This window comes from Ailuropoda melanoleuca, chromosome 7 (genome assembly GCF_002007445.2).
Source record: "Ailuropoda melanoleuca isolate Jingjing chromosome 7, ASM200744v2, whole genome shotgun sequence".
In the NCBI taxonomy this organism is placed as follows: Eukaryota; Metazoa; Chordata; class Mammalia; order Carnivora; family Ursidae; genus Ailuropoda; species Ailuropoda melanoleuca.
In genome coordinates this window covers 53,158,003-53,170,196 of record NC_048224.1, presented here as the reverse complement: position 1 = coordinate 53,170,196, position 12,194 = coordinate 53,158,003, and the positions used below count along the sequence as shown (strand labels likewise).

At 58.5% G+C, this 12,194-nt stretch overlaps 2 protein-coding genes across 7 annotated transcripts in view; both read left to right on the top strand.

Annotated features, from left to right (window-relative positions):
* Nucleotides 1-999, top strand: part of DPM2 (dolichyl-phosphate mannosyltransferase subunit 2, regulatory) — a 3,206-nt gene extending 2,207 nt beyond the window's left edge. For 2 of the 3 annotated variants that reach the window (XM_011219649.3, XM_034664593.1), the window contains one exon: nucleotides 315-999. In XM_011219649.3, the coding sequence (XP_011217951.1) occupies nucleotides 315-373 (59 nt within the window). In that variant the 3' untranslated portion in view covers nucleotides 374-999. The remainder of the gene's footprint in view (nucleotides 1-314) is intronic. The other variant, XR_002141917.2, reaches the window with a different exon arrangement.
* Nucleotides 1,000-3,678: 2,679 nt separating this feature from the next.
* PIP5KL1 (phosphatidylinositol-4-phosphate 5-kinase like 1) lies at nucleotides 3,679-12,188 on the top strand. Of its 4 annotated transcripts, none has more exons than XM_034664587.1 (10): nucleotides 3,679-3,823; nucleotides 4,639-4,905; nucleotides 6,095-6,145; nucleotides 6,357-6,511; nucleotides 6,787-6,911; nucleotides 7,415-7,449; nucleotides 7,540-7,595; nucleotides 8,369-8,481; nucleotides 8,790-8,943; nucleotides 11,788-12,188. In XM_034664587.1, exons 1-10 carry the CDS (start codon nucleotides 3,794-3,796, stop codon nucleotides 12,053-12,055), a joined length of 1,254 nt encoding a protein of 417 aa, XP_034520478.1. In that variant the 5' UTR covers nucleotides 3,679-3,793; the 3' UTR covers nucleotides 12,056-12,188. The 4 variants fall into 4 exon arrangements, with proteins under 4 accessions (XP_034520478.1, XP_034520479.1, XP_034520480.1 ...); XM_034664588.1 differs by having other exon boundaries at nucleotides 3,794-3,823; nucleotides 4,639-4,842; XM_034664589.1 differs by lacking the exons at nucleotides 3,679-3,823; nucleotides 4,639-4,905; nucleotides 6,095-6,145; nucleotides 6,357-6,511; nucleotides 7,415-7,449 and having other exon boundaries at nucleotides 6,605-6,911.
* The last annotated feature ends 6 nt before the right edge of the window (nucleotides 12,189-12,194 follow it).

The window sequence follows — 12,194 nt, the reverse complement described above, 5'->3', positions numbered from 1 at the left end:
TGAGTAGGCGGGTGGGTGGGTTGGGCAGGTGGTTGACTGGGTGGGTCGGTGGATAATTGAGTGGGTCTTGTGCCCTGTAGAATCTGAAGCACTAAGTGTGGCCATGTGCCTGTGCAGGCACTCCGCTGGTGTTTTGGAACACGTGGGGGCACATGTGTGGCTTGCTGAATGACCAGGGAGGTGATGCTGGCCTGCAGGGTAGTTGGGCAGGTGCTCGGCCCCGTGTGCGGGTCACTCCACCATGCTGTGCACTGCTTTGGCCTCCCAGCAGCCCAAGCCCAGATCTTACTTGGCCTTTCTGGTCTGTGTTCCAGGAGTGTTCATCACCTACGTGATGCTGAAGAACCAGAAGGTGACCAAAAAGGCTCAGTGAAGGCCCAGCGGGGCTGAGGCTGCCAGACCTTCCTCTGCCTTCCCTCCAAAGGTGAGGGTGCATAGGACCCATCCAGGCCCTGCAGCCCCCTCCAGCCTGGCCGCCTTGCAGCCATCCCCGTGGGTTGGAGCTGTTCAGGACCTACCACACAGGCCTGCTCGTTCCTTGCTCAACCTTCCAGAAGCCAGGAGGGAGGATTACCTGGAAGCTTCCCCCCACCCCTTTGTGACTTAGGGCTTGAAAGATGCTGGTCATCCCCACCTTACCTTCAGACTCCCTGTCACCTTTTCCCCTGGGTTCTCTCCTCTTGTTGCAGTTTCCCTCTTGTCACCTGCTGATGTCGGACTTGGTAGGTTCTGAGGCATCATGCGACCTTTCCCCCCATGTCCTGCTCCTCCTCGGAGGCAGCTTTCCCAGGTCTGACATAGCCCCAGGCCCCACAAGGACTTCTGGACCTAGGAAGCCTAAGCAGAGGACTGACAGGCCCTGGAGTTACCACCAGGCCTCAGGGCACATTAGGGTGGCCACAGTGGGCCCCCAGACCAACTGCTTCTCAGAGGCCCAGCCCCCCAGCGCTAGCGTTGGCCTGTTGGGGAGAGCGGAACAATAAACGCAGATGATGTGTTTGTCTCTGTGCCATCCCTGACCGGGGGAGCCAGGCTGCTCGGGGGCTGGAGAGGGGCTGGCCTCAGCTCGGGAGACTCTGGTTCGGGCAGGGAGGGTGCCTCAGGTGCCTCCCAGATTGTCCCCATGGTGGAGCCAGGATAAAGTGGGGACTGAAACGTGGCTCCAGCCTGGTGCAGCTCATGGACGGGGAGTCGGCGAACGCACAGCCACGCGCCACACGCCACGGCAGCCTCTCCTGCGCCAGCCCAGCTAGCGTGCGCTAGTATTTTCGGGAGCCTCGGGCCAGTCCCCCAAAAGCCCAAGTCCATCGCCCATCTCTTGTACCCAGCAGCCCAACCTAGCGCGGCTCTGAGCAGTGAGAGCTGGGGGAGCCAGAGCCGGGCTCTGGTCAGGCTGACCGATCTGGCCCCGGCCCCGGCCTGTGTCCCCAGCAATCCCACCACACCCTCCACCCCTTGCAGCTGGGTCTCCTGTCTGCAGTGCCTAGTTCAAGTCTCTGTCACACCTTGGGTGACGTTCACTGCAGTCAACAGGGATGTCTCCCTCATCCGAGAGCAGAGGCCAACTGCAGGCACGCCTGCCCTGCCCTCACCTGTCCCATCCTTTACCCCTGCTAAAGCAGGAATATCCTGTCTCTGATGGTCCCCCTGTCATGGGGACAGCCTCTGCCTCTCACCAGGCCTCTCCCTCTCCTGGTGTTTCATGAGCATGCCTCAGGCCCCCACTTAAAAGACCCTCCATCAAGCCGGTAATTCCCTCCAGGTCTCTTCCCCCCGTCCCCTAAATCACCAAATTCCCAAAAGGGAATTCCACACCCACTGCCTGCTGTTCCTGACCTTCACTGTGCTCGGCATCACTCCCGGAGGGCTGCACCCACTCAGACCACCGGCGACCCCACATTGGCCTGTGACATGCCCCTGGAAGCACCTCGGATGTTCTCGGTGTCCATGAGGATTCTCATACCTTATGTCTCCCATGCTTCACTTCCGCCATGAGACAGTGGGCTCCTCGGGACTTGGTCACAAGCCTTCTCACCCCACACTTGTCCTTACCCAGGCTCACCTCCTGAGCCCCGACGTATTGCCCACGCACCAGGTAACTGCCATCAGATGTCAGAGTGGCACCTCAAATTCATCCCGTCATGATCTGAATTCTCAGACTCCCTCTCCCCAACTTCCCTTCCCCCGCTTCCATGACTGGCATCATCCTGTGGCCCTAACCCAAGCCAGAAGCCTGGCAGACATCACTGACCTTGGCTTCCTCCTCCTAGCCCCCATCCCATGACTCCAAATCCTGTCAACTCTCCCCTCCCCCACCAGTCACCTTCCTCTGCCCAAAGATACCATCCTCTCCCCTAAGTCACCAAGATTCCTCACCGCCCCCCACTCTGGCCCCTCCAATGTGACTATACATGACAACCATGGTCTTTTAAGAACATCTGAGCATCTTTCTCATACACATAATGCTTGTCTGGGTTCCCACCCCTCTCCCTACCATGGCCTAAGAGAACCTGAATGCTGTTCACTTCTCCTCACTCCAGCTACCCTGGCCTTTCATTTCCGGGGAGTCACTGAGGCCCTTTGCACATCCTACTCACATGGTTCAGCATATACTTACGAAACATTGGTTTGTCGGGCACTGAGCCAAGAGAGGAGCCCAGCATGGTTCCTGCCCTCCTGGTGTTTCCAGCCTAGAGGGGAGAGATGATAAATAAATGAACAAGACAATTTCTGACAGTGTTAAGTGTGGAAGAAAATAACACAAGGTGATGTGATCAAGAATGAGGGGACAGTGGGGCTCCTGGGTGGCTCAGTCAGTTAAGCATCTGCCTTCAGCTCAGGTCATCCCCAGGGTCCTGGGACTGGGCCCCTTGTCAGGTTCCCTGCTTAGTGGGGTGCCTGCTTCTCCCTCTCCCTCTGCCACTCACCCTGCTTGTGCTCTCTTTCTCTGTCAAATAAATAAAAATCTTAAAAAAATAAGAATGAGGGGACACTTAGAGTCAGGGAAGGTGACAAGAAGGAATAGGGCAAAGGAGAGCCTAGGGGAAAGGATTTCAAGCAGTGGGAAAAGCCCAGGTGTGAAAGAATTTTATGCCTAAGGACCAGCAGGGGAGCCCACGTGGCTGTCCGGTGGGTGTGGGCAGAGTGGTTTGACAGGGGGCTGGGACATAGCGAGGGGTATGGATTTTGTTCCAGTGCCGAGGGAAGCCACTGGAGGCTTTAAGCAGGAGAGTGACATCATCCGATTTATGCTTTTAAAAGATCACGCTGGCAGCTGTGTTCCTCTCTCCACTCACCGCTGAATCCCCAGGGCCTAGCGCTGCTCCTGCCCATAGTGAGTGATCAAAATAGGCCTTGAATGAATGCATGCCCCGGACTTCCTGTGTGACCTGGAGGTACTCACTTTTCTCTCTGGACCTTAGTTTCCTCTCCCGAGGGACAGTCGGTGGGAATTTCACGCCCGAGTGGGTGGGCGGGATTTGGATTTAGGTTTCCCACCTCCCCAAGAGGCCCCGAGACCCGAGCCCCCTTGAGGAGACGACCTTGGGCGCGGGGTCTTCCCTCCTGGCGACCCTGAGCAACACGCGGAGGCCCCGCCCCGGCCTGGACCGCGGTCTGAAGGATGCTGCAGCCCCGGGGGCGGGACCCGCAGGCGATCGCCGGCGCCTCCCGCGCGGATTGGGTGCAACTGTAAGCGGCGCCGCGCTATTGGTCCAGAAGCAGCGGAGGGGACCGGCTCCTGCAGCGCGGCGGCTGGGACGCGGCCGGAGCCCGGGAAGCTGCTGCGGGGGCGATGGCCGCACCGAGCCCGGGGCCCCGCGAGGTAGGTGCGGACCCAAGAGAGGACAGGAGAGGAAAGGGTTGGGGGACAGGGCCCAGGCCTCCGCTCCCTGTGCAGCGCGGACACACCCCCATCCAAGCTCTGGAGGGGTCCGGCACTGGGCGGGGACCAGGACACGCCCCACACGGGGCCGCAGGTATGGAGGGGGAAGTCTGGCGGGTGTCCCCAGAGAACTCCCTCGGTTTTCTCATCGGGGAAAAAGCTCCTCCTCCATAGGGCTGTTAGCAAGTCAAGCTCTCGGCCAGTGCTGGGCACATGGTGGGTGCCCACTACTAATGGGTCAGCTGCTGTGAGCTCAGCTTCGTGCTGACCCTCCGCTCGGCCTGGAGGAACTCCTCATAGACGAGTAGAATAGGGAGTGGAATAGGTGACCGAGTCCCTGGCGTCACAGCTCCTACTCTCAAGTGTTCCTGTGCCTGGAGCTCAAACTGCCACAAAGGAGTTATTATAGTTGTCATTTTACAGATGAGAAAACGAGACTCAGAAAGGTTAGGTGACTTACCTAAGATCATACAGCTGGTGAGAGACAGGTTTGGCTGCGGAAAGCATTCTCTACCTACTGATAATAATAACCATCATTCTATTTTGGGTGTTGACTGCATGCCAGGCACTGCGTGGCCCATCACAACACCCAGCGAGGTGGGTACCAGCGTTATCCCTGTTTTACAACCAAGGAAACTGAGGCAGAGAGCAATAACAGGGGGGCTCACAAGTCCTGGAGCTGGGACCCCAACCCAGGTCTTTCCCCTCTGGGGTGCTTCCATGTGCTCACTGCTTCTTGTGCCTCCTGCCACCAGGTCCTGGCCCCCTCCCCAGAGGCTGGATGCAGAGCAGCCACCTCGACCTCGGTCCGCCGTGGCCTCCTCTGGCGTCTCCGAGACAAGCAGGCTCGCCTTGGCCTGTTTGAGATTGGCCCGGGACATGAGCTGCACCAGCTGACATGCATGATGCAGGCAGGGCTATGGGCTGCCACCCAGGTCTCCATGGACCACCCACCCACAGTGAGTGGCCCATCAGTGCCATGCACCTCCTCGGTACCGAGGGCAAGACCGCGCGGATGCCAGGTCCTGCTAATACTGCAGGGGCGGGGATCAGAGAGGGCTATAAAAGGAGGAAATCAGAGGCTTGGTGCAGGGAGGGACACGCTGGGGGGGGGGGAGCTGAGGCCAGGAAGCCGCAAAGCCCAGTGTGTACTGGGGACGTGAGGAACCCCTTGACCCAGGTGTTGTTGTGCCACTCTAGATGGGCCTCTGCTTCTTCGGGCCTCAGCGCCCCCATCTGTATAATGGGTGTGTGGGGGGGATTGTAGTCCTTGGTCCCTGATGCCCTCCTGGCTCTGCTAGGGTGTATGGCTGAGAAAGGACCCCACCCCCACCCCACCCCTGGCCCATCCTCCCCGGAGCTCAGGCTGGGTCCAGGCTGGCTCAGCAGAAAGGGTCGCCCAACTGCAAGCTCAGCAGTTGGACAGGCCAGGGCGAGCATGTGTGTTGTTTGTGTGTGTGTGTGCACACGTGTGCACAGTGTGACCACATCCCACAGGCCAAGTCCTGGCACAGGGACCTAGNGCCCAACTGCAAGCTCAGCAGTTGGACAGGCCAGGGCGAGCATGTGTGTTGTTTGTGTGTGTGTGTGTGCACACGTGTGCACAGTGTGACCACATCCCACAGGCCAAGTCCTGGCACAGGGACCTAGAGGTCCAAGAAGAGTGTAGGAGCCAGGGAAGGGGGGCGGTCTTCTAAATCTCATCACCTGCTGACAATCTTCCATGGCTCCCCAGTACTCAGCATGGCCTCTGGATCCTGCTGGCTCAAGCCCAAGGGCCAACTGTCCAGCTGCATTCACACTCCATGCCTCCCTTAATTAGTCCAACCACTTGAGTCCTCCTGCCCTTCCGGTGACCACCGACGCTGTTCCTCCTGCTATGAGCACCATGCTCCTCCTTTCCACCACCTTTCAGATTTCAGCTTAGAAGTCACCTCCCCCAGGAAGCCTTCTCTGATCCTGCCCTTCTCACACTGAGTCAGGGAGGTCCCCTTGGCTTTAAGGCCATCCCCTTTCACTGGGATGGCATCTGGCTTCACTTGGCCAACATGTGCTTCTGGGTGAACGGCCGAGGCTCTGAGTTCTGGTCTCTGTTTGCTGGAGCAATCCCACTGACGGAAGGGGGTGAGGCCAGGTGCAGGGCTCTTGGGGATGCTGGAGCTGGCAGTGTGGGGCTAAGACTTGACTGAGCCCCTCCACCCCTCTCTGTAGGGACCGCCCACTGAGGAGGATTTCTCCGAGGTCCTGACCCAGGTTCACGAGGTAGGAAGCCCAAGACTGCTGCATGGGAGGGGTGTGTAATGGTCTTCCTTCTCTGTCTTCCTCAGTTTCCCCATCGGTGCAGTGGGAGTGCTGGCTTGCCTCAGGGCTTTGCAGGAAGGGTGTGGTTACCCTGACCCTCCCATGCTAGGGTCTACTGCACACACCTGGGTCTCCCGTGGACACTCCTGGGGCTGCTTTTCCTCCCCTGCAGGGCTTCGAGCTGGGCACCCTGGCTGGCCCGGCCTTCGCCTGGCTGCGCCACTCCCTAGGCCTGGCCGAGGAGGACTATCAGGCAGCGCTCGGCCCAGGTGGCCCCTACCTGCAGTTCCTCAGCACCTCCAAGAGCAAGGCCAGCTTCTTCCTGTCGTGAGCTGGCAGCAGGGGTGGGGAAGGGGTGGGAGTGGTGTCCCTGGGTGGAGGGGGTGGGTGGTGAGTGGTGGGTGGGAAAGAAACAGAATGGCCAGGTCAGGGAGGGTCAGGGCCAGATAGAGGTCAGATGGAGGAGAGTGAGGGCGGGAGGTGACCGGGGTGGGGGTGGGGAGGCCTCGAGACCGGGGCAGACAGATCCACACTCGGGCAGAGGGCCCGATGGGGGCCTCTCCAGCCCCGCCTGACCGGTGATCTCTCCCTCCAACCCCCAGCCACGACCAACGCTTTTTCCTGAAGACCCAGCGGCGTCGGGAGGTGCGGGCGCTGCTCGCCCACCTGCCCCGCTACGTGCAGCATCTGCAGCGGCATCCGCACTCGCTCCTTGCGCGCTTGCTGGGTACGACCGGCCGGGGACCGGGGACTGCGGGGCGGGGGAAGGGGGCGGGGAGGAGTGAAGAAGACCGAGAGCAAGCAGGGGAGGGGGCCAGGGAGTGGGGCGGCTTCCAGGATGGGGGGCGTAGGGGACCTGAGCCCGAGCCTGGGCCGGCGGCTCCGGCTGCGGGCAGCGTTCCGTGGGGGGGCGTGTCCTGGACGTCGGCGGAGCGGAAAGGAGGGCTCGGCGGGCGTGGGCCGAGCTCTGGGGCGGGGCCTCCCGGAGGGGGCGGGCATATGGGTGGGGTCACGTCTGAGGACCGCCCTTCTCCGGGGCTGCCTAGAGGCGGGTCCAGTCGGGACGTCCAGCCAAGCGGAGGCAGAGGTCTGGGGCCGCGGCCGGGAGGGGCGGGCTCGGGAGGCGGTGGGCCTCGAGGAGGAGGCGTGGCCTGGAGCTGGGCCAAGGGCGGGAGGGACCAGGGGTTGTCGAGTTGGGGGCCCCTCACCTGGCGCCCTCTCCCCTTCCAGGAGTGCACAGTCTGCGGGTGGCTCAGGGAAAGAAGGTGGGTGAGGCCGAGGCGAGGGGGCCGGGCCAGAGGGGGCGGCTGGAGGGTGAGATCCTGTCCTCCCTCACTCCCTACCCCCGTCCCCAGGAATTCTTCATCATCATGCTAAGCGTCTTCTATCCCGCCGGCCGCATCTCTGAGAGGTGAGTCGCCTCACAGGGCCCCGGCCCCACGCGGGATGTACCACCCGAAGCACCCATACCCACTAGATAAATGCGAAACTGGGGCTCGGGGAGGAGAAGGGAGGGACATCCCCAAGATCTCCTAATGGATCGGAGACAGGGATAGGCACGACCAGCGTCCCCTGAGCACTCAGGATGCACTGGGCGCTGGGTCGTCTTTGCATTCATTGCCTTCTTTATTCCCAGAACGACTCTGAGGGGTACATGTGGTTATCACCCCCATTTTATAAGATGAGAAGCTGAGGAGGGGCCACACCACTACTATGTGAGGAGCAGGGATTCAAACCCAGCCTCTTGTTGCACACGGCCCTCTCTGCCTCCTAACTGTGACTCTGCCTGCAGAGTGCTCCCCCCCGCCCCCGCCGGGGGGCCGAGGACTTCCCTCAAGCCCTTCTGGTGCTGCTGTCTAGGCTTGGATGCCCGTGTCAGGGACACTTCCAGGGATGACAAAGTGCCGAGAGGCAGGCACAGACAGGGATAAAGCCCGAACTGGACTTCCAAGGCCCAAGTTCAAATCCTGACTCTGCCCTTTACTTACTGTGTGGTCTTGGGCAAGTCAAAGAAAGTCTCTGAGCCTCTTTCTTCAGCTCTGACACAGGGACAGTAATGGAGTGGCTTGTGGGGAGGATTCGAACATCCACCCAGTGGAAGCTTTTGTTACTTGGTTCCCCTTGAGGGTCAGTCTGTATAAAGCTGAATTCTGTCGCCCCCTTTCTGTCATCCCCCACTCACAGGTACGACATAAAGGGCTGTGAGGTGAGCCGATGGGTGGAGCCAGCCCCTGAGGGTAGCCCCCTTGTCCTGGTGCTGAAGGACCTCAACTTTCAAGGCAAGACCATCGACCTGGGTGAGCCATGGAGGCAGTCCGTGCCTGCTCTTCCTCCATTCAGGGGTGAAATTATAAGGGTGTCCCTGGCCCTGCCCTCTGCCTGAGTCATTCAGAGCCCGGATTCTAGAGTCAGGCAGAGCAGGGTTCAAATCCTGGCTCCACCACCTACTAGCTAGGTGACCAGGCCAAATTACAGATCAGTGTCCTCGTCTGTGAAATGGGACAGTTAATGACACCCGCCCTCTTGGGGCAGATATGTGTGGAACCCTCAGCGCCTTGCCTGACACACGAGGAGCACTCAGGTGGGGGCACTGATGCTCTGGCAGGGCCCCAGCGGAGCTGGCTGCTCCACCAGATGGAACTGGACACCGCCTTCCTCCGGGAGCTCAACGTGCTCGATTACAGCCTCCTGATGGCCTTCCAGCGTCTTCATGAGGACGAGCGGGGCCCAGGCAACAGCCTCATCTTCCGCACAGTCAGGTGGGCCCCCCGCGGGGGCAAGGGCAAGAATGAGGTGACGAGAGCATGAGAAAGATGGATGATGAGGCGGGGGTCAGCACAGACCAAGGCTCGGAGACTGGAAAGTGTGCTGTTCGTGTGTCCGTGCGTGCATGCGTGTGTGTGTGTGTGTGTGTGTGTGTGGAGGGTGGAGGGCTGGAGAAGCTTGGGTGGCGGGATTGGTGGGCAGGTGTAGACCGCAGCACAGGACTGAGCAGGGGGGACCCAGCTGGACAAGGGCTTCAGTGCTGATGTAACGAATCTGCCCATTTTCCTGAAGGGTATGTGGAGCCACTGAAGGTCTCAAAGCAGTTTTCAGACCTATTTTTTACTTTAGAAAGAGTGTTTGCCCTTTATTAATAAAATAGAAGATTTTATTTTTTTATTTGAGAGAGAATGAGCACAAGCAGGGGGAGGGACAGAGGAGAGGGAGAAGCAGACTCCCCGCTGAGTGTGGAGCCTGACACGGGGCTCCATCCCAGGACCCTGAGATCGTGACCTGAACCGAAGTCAACTGCTTCACCGACTGAGCCCCCCAGGCACATGAGGCTTTTGACATTTAAACCAGTCGTTCCACTTCTAGGACCCTGAGGTCATCACCATTGGCACCATCACCATTTTGTTCCCTGCTTTGTAGCAGTAACTGTCCCTCTTTGCATGCTGACCCTGAACGTCATTAAGGTGGGCTCATTCCTAGTTTAGAGTGAAAACTGAGGCTCAGGGGGGAAGTGAGGTTGTAGAATGACTTCTGAGAACTCATATTAATACTTGGTTAGTTACTTGGATTTCAGTCCTCCAAGGCTGAGCAGGATTATGTAGGGGTTAAGGAAAGCACAGTAAGGAAAGAAGTCCAGCCATCTAGTAGGTGAAAAAGTGAAAAGTGACATCCTCTCATCCAGCCCTCCAACCCACCTTTTGGAGGTGGGTGAGGCTGCGGCAGAATCCAGGTTATTGGCTTCGCACAAATTGGCTGGACACATCCTGACCAGAGGGTGGAATTCCTGCCCTGGGACACAGACGCTCCCCCCTCCCCAAGGTCTGCCCACCCAAACTTGGTGAGCTTCTCCCTTGCCCTTTCTATCTCCAGCTGGTGCTTAGATTACAAATGTCATGCAGCCAGTAAACCCTACTTTGCATCTAATGGTTGTTGTCATATTGAAATATGCTGGCTAGTAAATGGCCACGGCTCCAACCCCCCCCCCCAGTTCCCAGCCCCTCGTTCAGAACAAACCCTCTCCTCCCTCCTCCCCAACCCCCAGCACCTCCCCCAAAGGGTTTCAGTGTTTTGCCCAGGCACCCAGACCCCTGGGTTCTGATTGGTCGATGTCTAGGGAGGGCTTGTCTCTCATTTGGCTTATTTCTTTCAGCGACACTTCCCCAACTCCCCTCCACCTCCTGGAGGACAAAATTAGGGAACCGAACCTACTTCTGGCTGGGACTGGGGCCCAGCCAAAGACATCTTCGGATTTGGAATACATTTAGAAGGCACCCCCACCACCACCCCCGCATACACTATCTATAAACTGGGGTTGGACGTTGTTCACACAGTTTCAGCTCTGCCACCCTGAAACCTCCAGGGTTGGACGACCCCAAACAGAAGTTTAGGAAACACCCCATACCAGACTTAGCCACAGTGATGTGACAGATAAGGACGGAGCCAGGGTCTGTGTGACCCAAATGCTCTGGACCAGCACCACCCAATAGAAATGTCATGCGAGGGGTGCCTGGTTAGCGCAGTCATTAAGCATCTGCCTCCGGCTCAGGGCGTGATCCCAACGTTCTGGGATCGAGTCCCACATCGGGCTCCTCCTCTGGGAGCCTGCTTCTTCCTCTCCCACTCCCCTGCTGTGTTCCCTCTCTCCGCTGGCTGTCTCTCTGTCACATAAATAAATAAAATCTTAAAAAAAAAAAAAAAAGAAATGTAATGCGAGGGCACCTGGGTGGCTCAGCTGATTAAGCTGCTGCCTTCGGCTGGGGTCATGATATTGGGGTCCTGGAATCGAGCCCCCGAGGCGGTCTCCCTGCTCTGTGGGGAGTCTGCTTCTCCCTTTCCTCTGTGCACTCTCTCTCTCAAATTAAGAAATAAAATTTTATTTTATTTTTTTTAAAGATTGTATTTATTTATTCGACAGAGATAGAGACAGCCAGCGAGAGAGAACACAAGCAGGGGGAGTGGGAGAGGAAGAAGCAGGCTCATAGCAGAGGAGCCTGATGTGGGGCTCGATCCCATAACGCCAGGATCACGCCCTGAGCCGAAGGCAGACGCTTACCCGCTGTGCCTCCCAGGCGCCCCAAGAAATAAAATTTTAGAAAGAAAGGAATGTAATGCGAGTCACACATGTAGTGTTAAATTTTCTTTAGAAAATTTAGCCTCTTTAGAAAAGTAAACAGAAGCAGGTAAAAATAATTTTAGTAATCTATTTGTTACTCAATGCACCCCAGATTTTTATCATTTCATCAACTAATCAATATAAACGTTTGTGAGGTATTTTACACTCTTTTTCTCACACTGTCTTGGAAATTCAGTATGTATTTTACACTACAGCGCATCTCAATTGGGACTGGCCCCATTTAAATGCTCAATGGCCACGTATGGCTAGTGGCTGCGTAATGGACAGTGCAGCTCTAGACGGTCATCTACACTTTACTCAGCCTCCCAGTTTATCTGACGTCACAGGCCTGGCACACAGGAGTTGTGGGAACAAGCGGAGGAAGAGCAGGGTTAGCGCAGAAGCTGCCCGGGCGCCCCGTGGTTACGCTTGAGGGAATCCCTGGGCTGGGGCCCCCTGGAGGAGGCGGTAGCCTCACCCTCCTGTCGGCCGCCAGGTCTGTGCGAGGGGTACAGAGCCCCGAGGAGACGGGGTCCCAGAACCGCCGGCTGCTGCCCGACTCCCCCAACGCCTTACACATCCTGGACGGGCCGGAGCAACGCTATTTCCTGGGCCTCGTGGATCTCGCCACGGTCTACGGGCTCCGCAAGCGGCTGGAGCACCTATGGAAGACGCTGCGCTACCCGGGCCGGACCTTCTCCACCGTCAGCCCCGCTCGCTACGCCCGTCGCCTCTGCCAGTGGGTGGAGGCACACACCGCGTGACCCGCGCCCGCCGCGCTCCGCATCTGGACAATGGGCGCGCACGCCGGGAACCAGGGTTCCAGCCTGGCCCCGGCGGCGGCTTGGGCTCCCCTCGCCTGCCGTTCCTCCCTTGGGCCTCCAGAGGGCATCATCCCCCCAA

Bases quoted from the DNA above. Each gene is read 5' to 3' on its own strand.
- PIP5KL1 (XM_034664587.1), top strand. From the start codon at position 3,794: ATGGCCGCACCGAGCCCGGGGCCCCGCGAG. The intron at 3,824-4,638 runs GTAGGTGCGGAC...TCCTGCCACCAG, and splicing joins CGAGCCCGGGGCCCCGCGAG to GTCCTGGCCCCCTCCCCAGA. The intron at 7,450-7,539 runs GTGGGTGAGGCC...CCCCGTCCCCAG, and splicing joins GGGTGGCTCAGGGAAAGAAG to GAATTCTTCATCATCATGCT.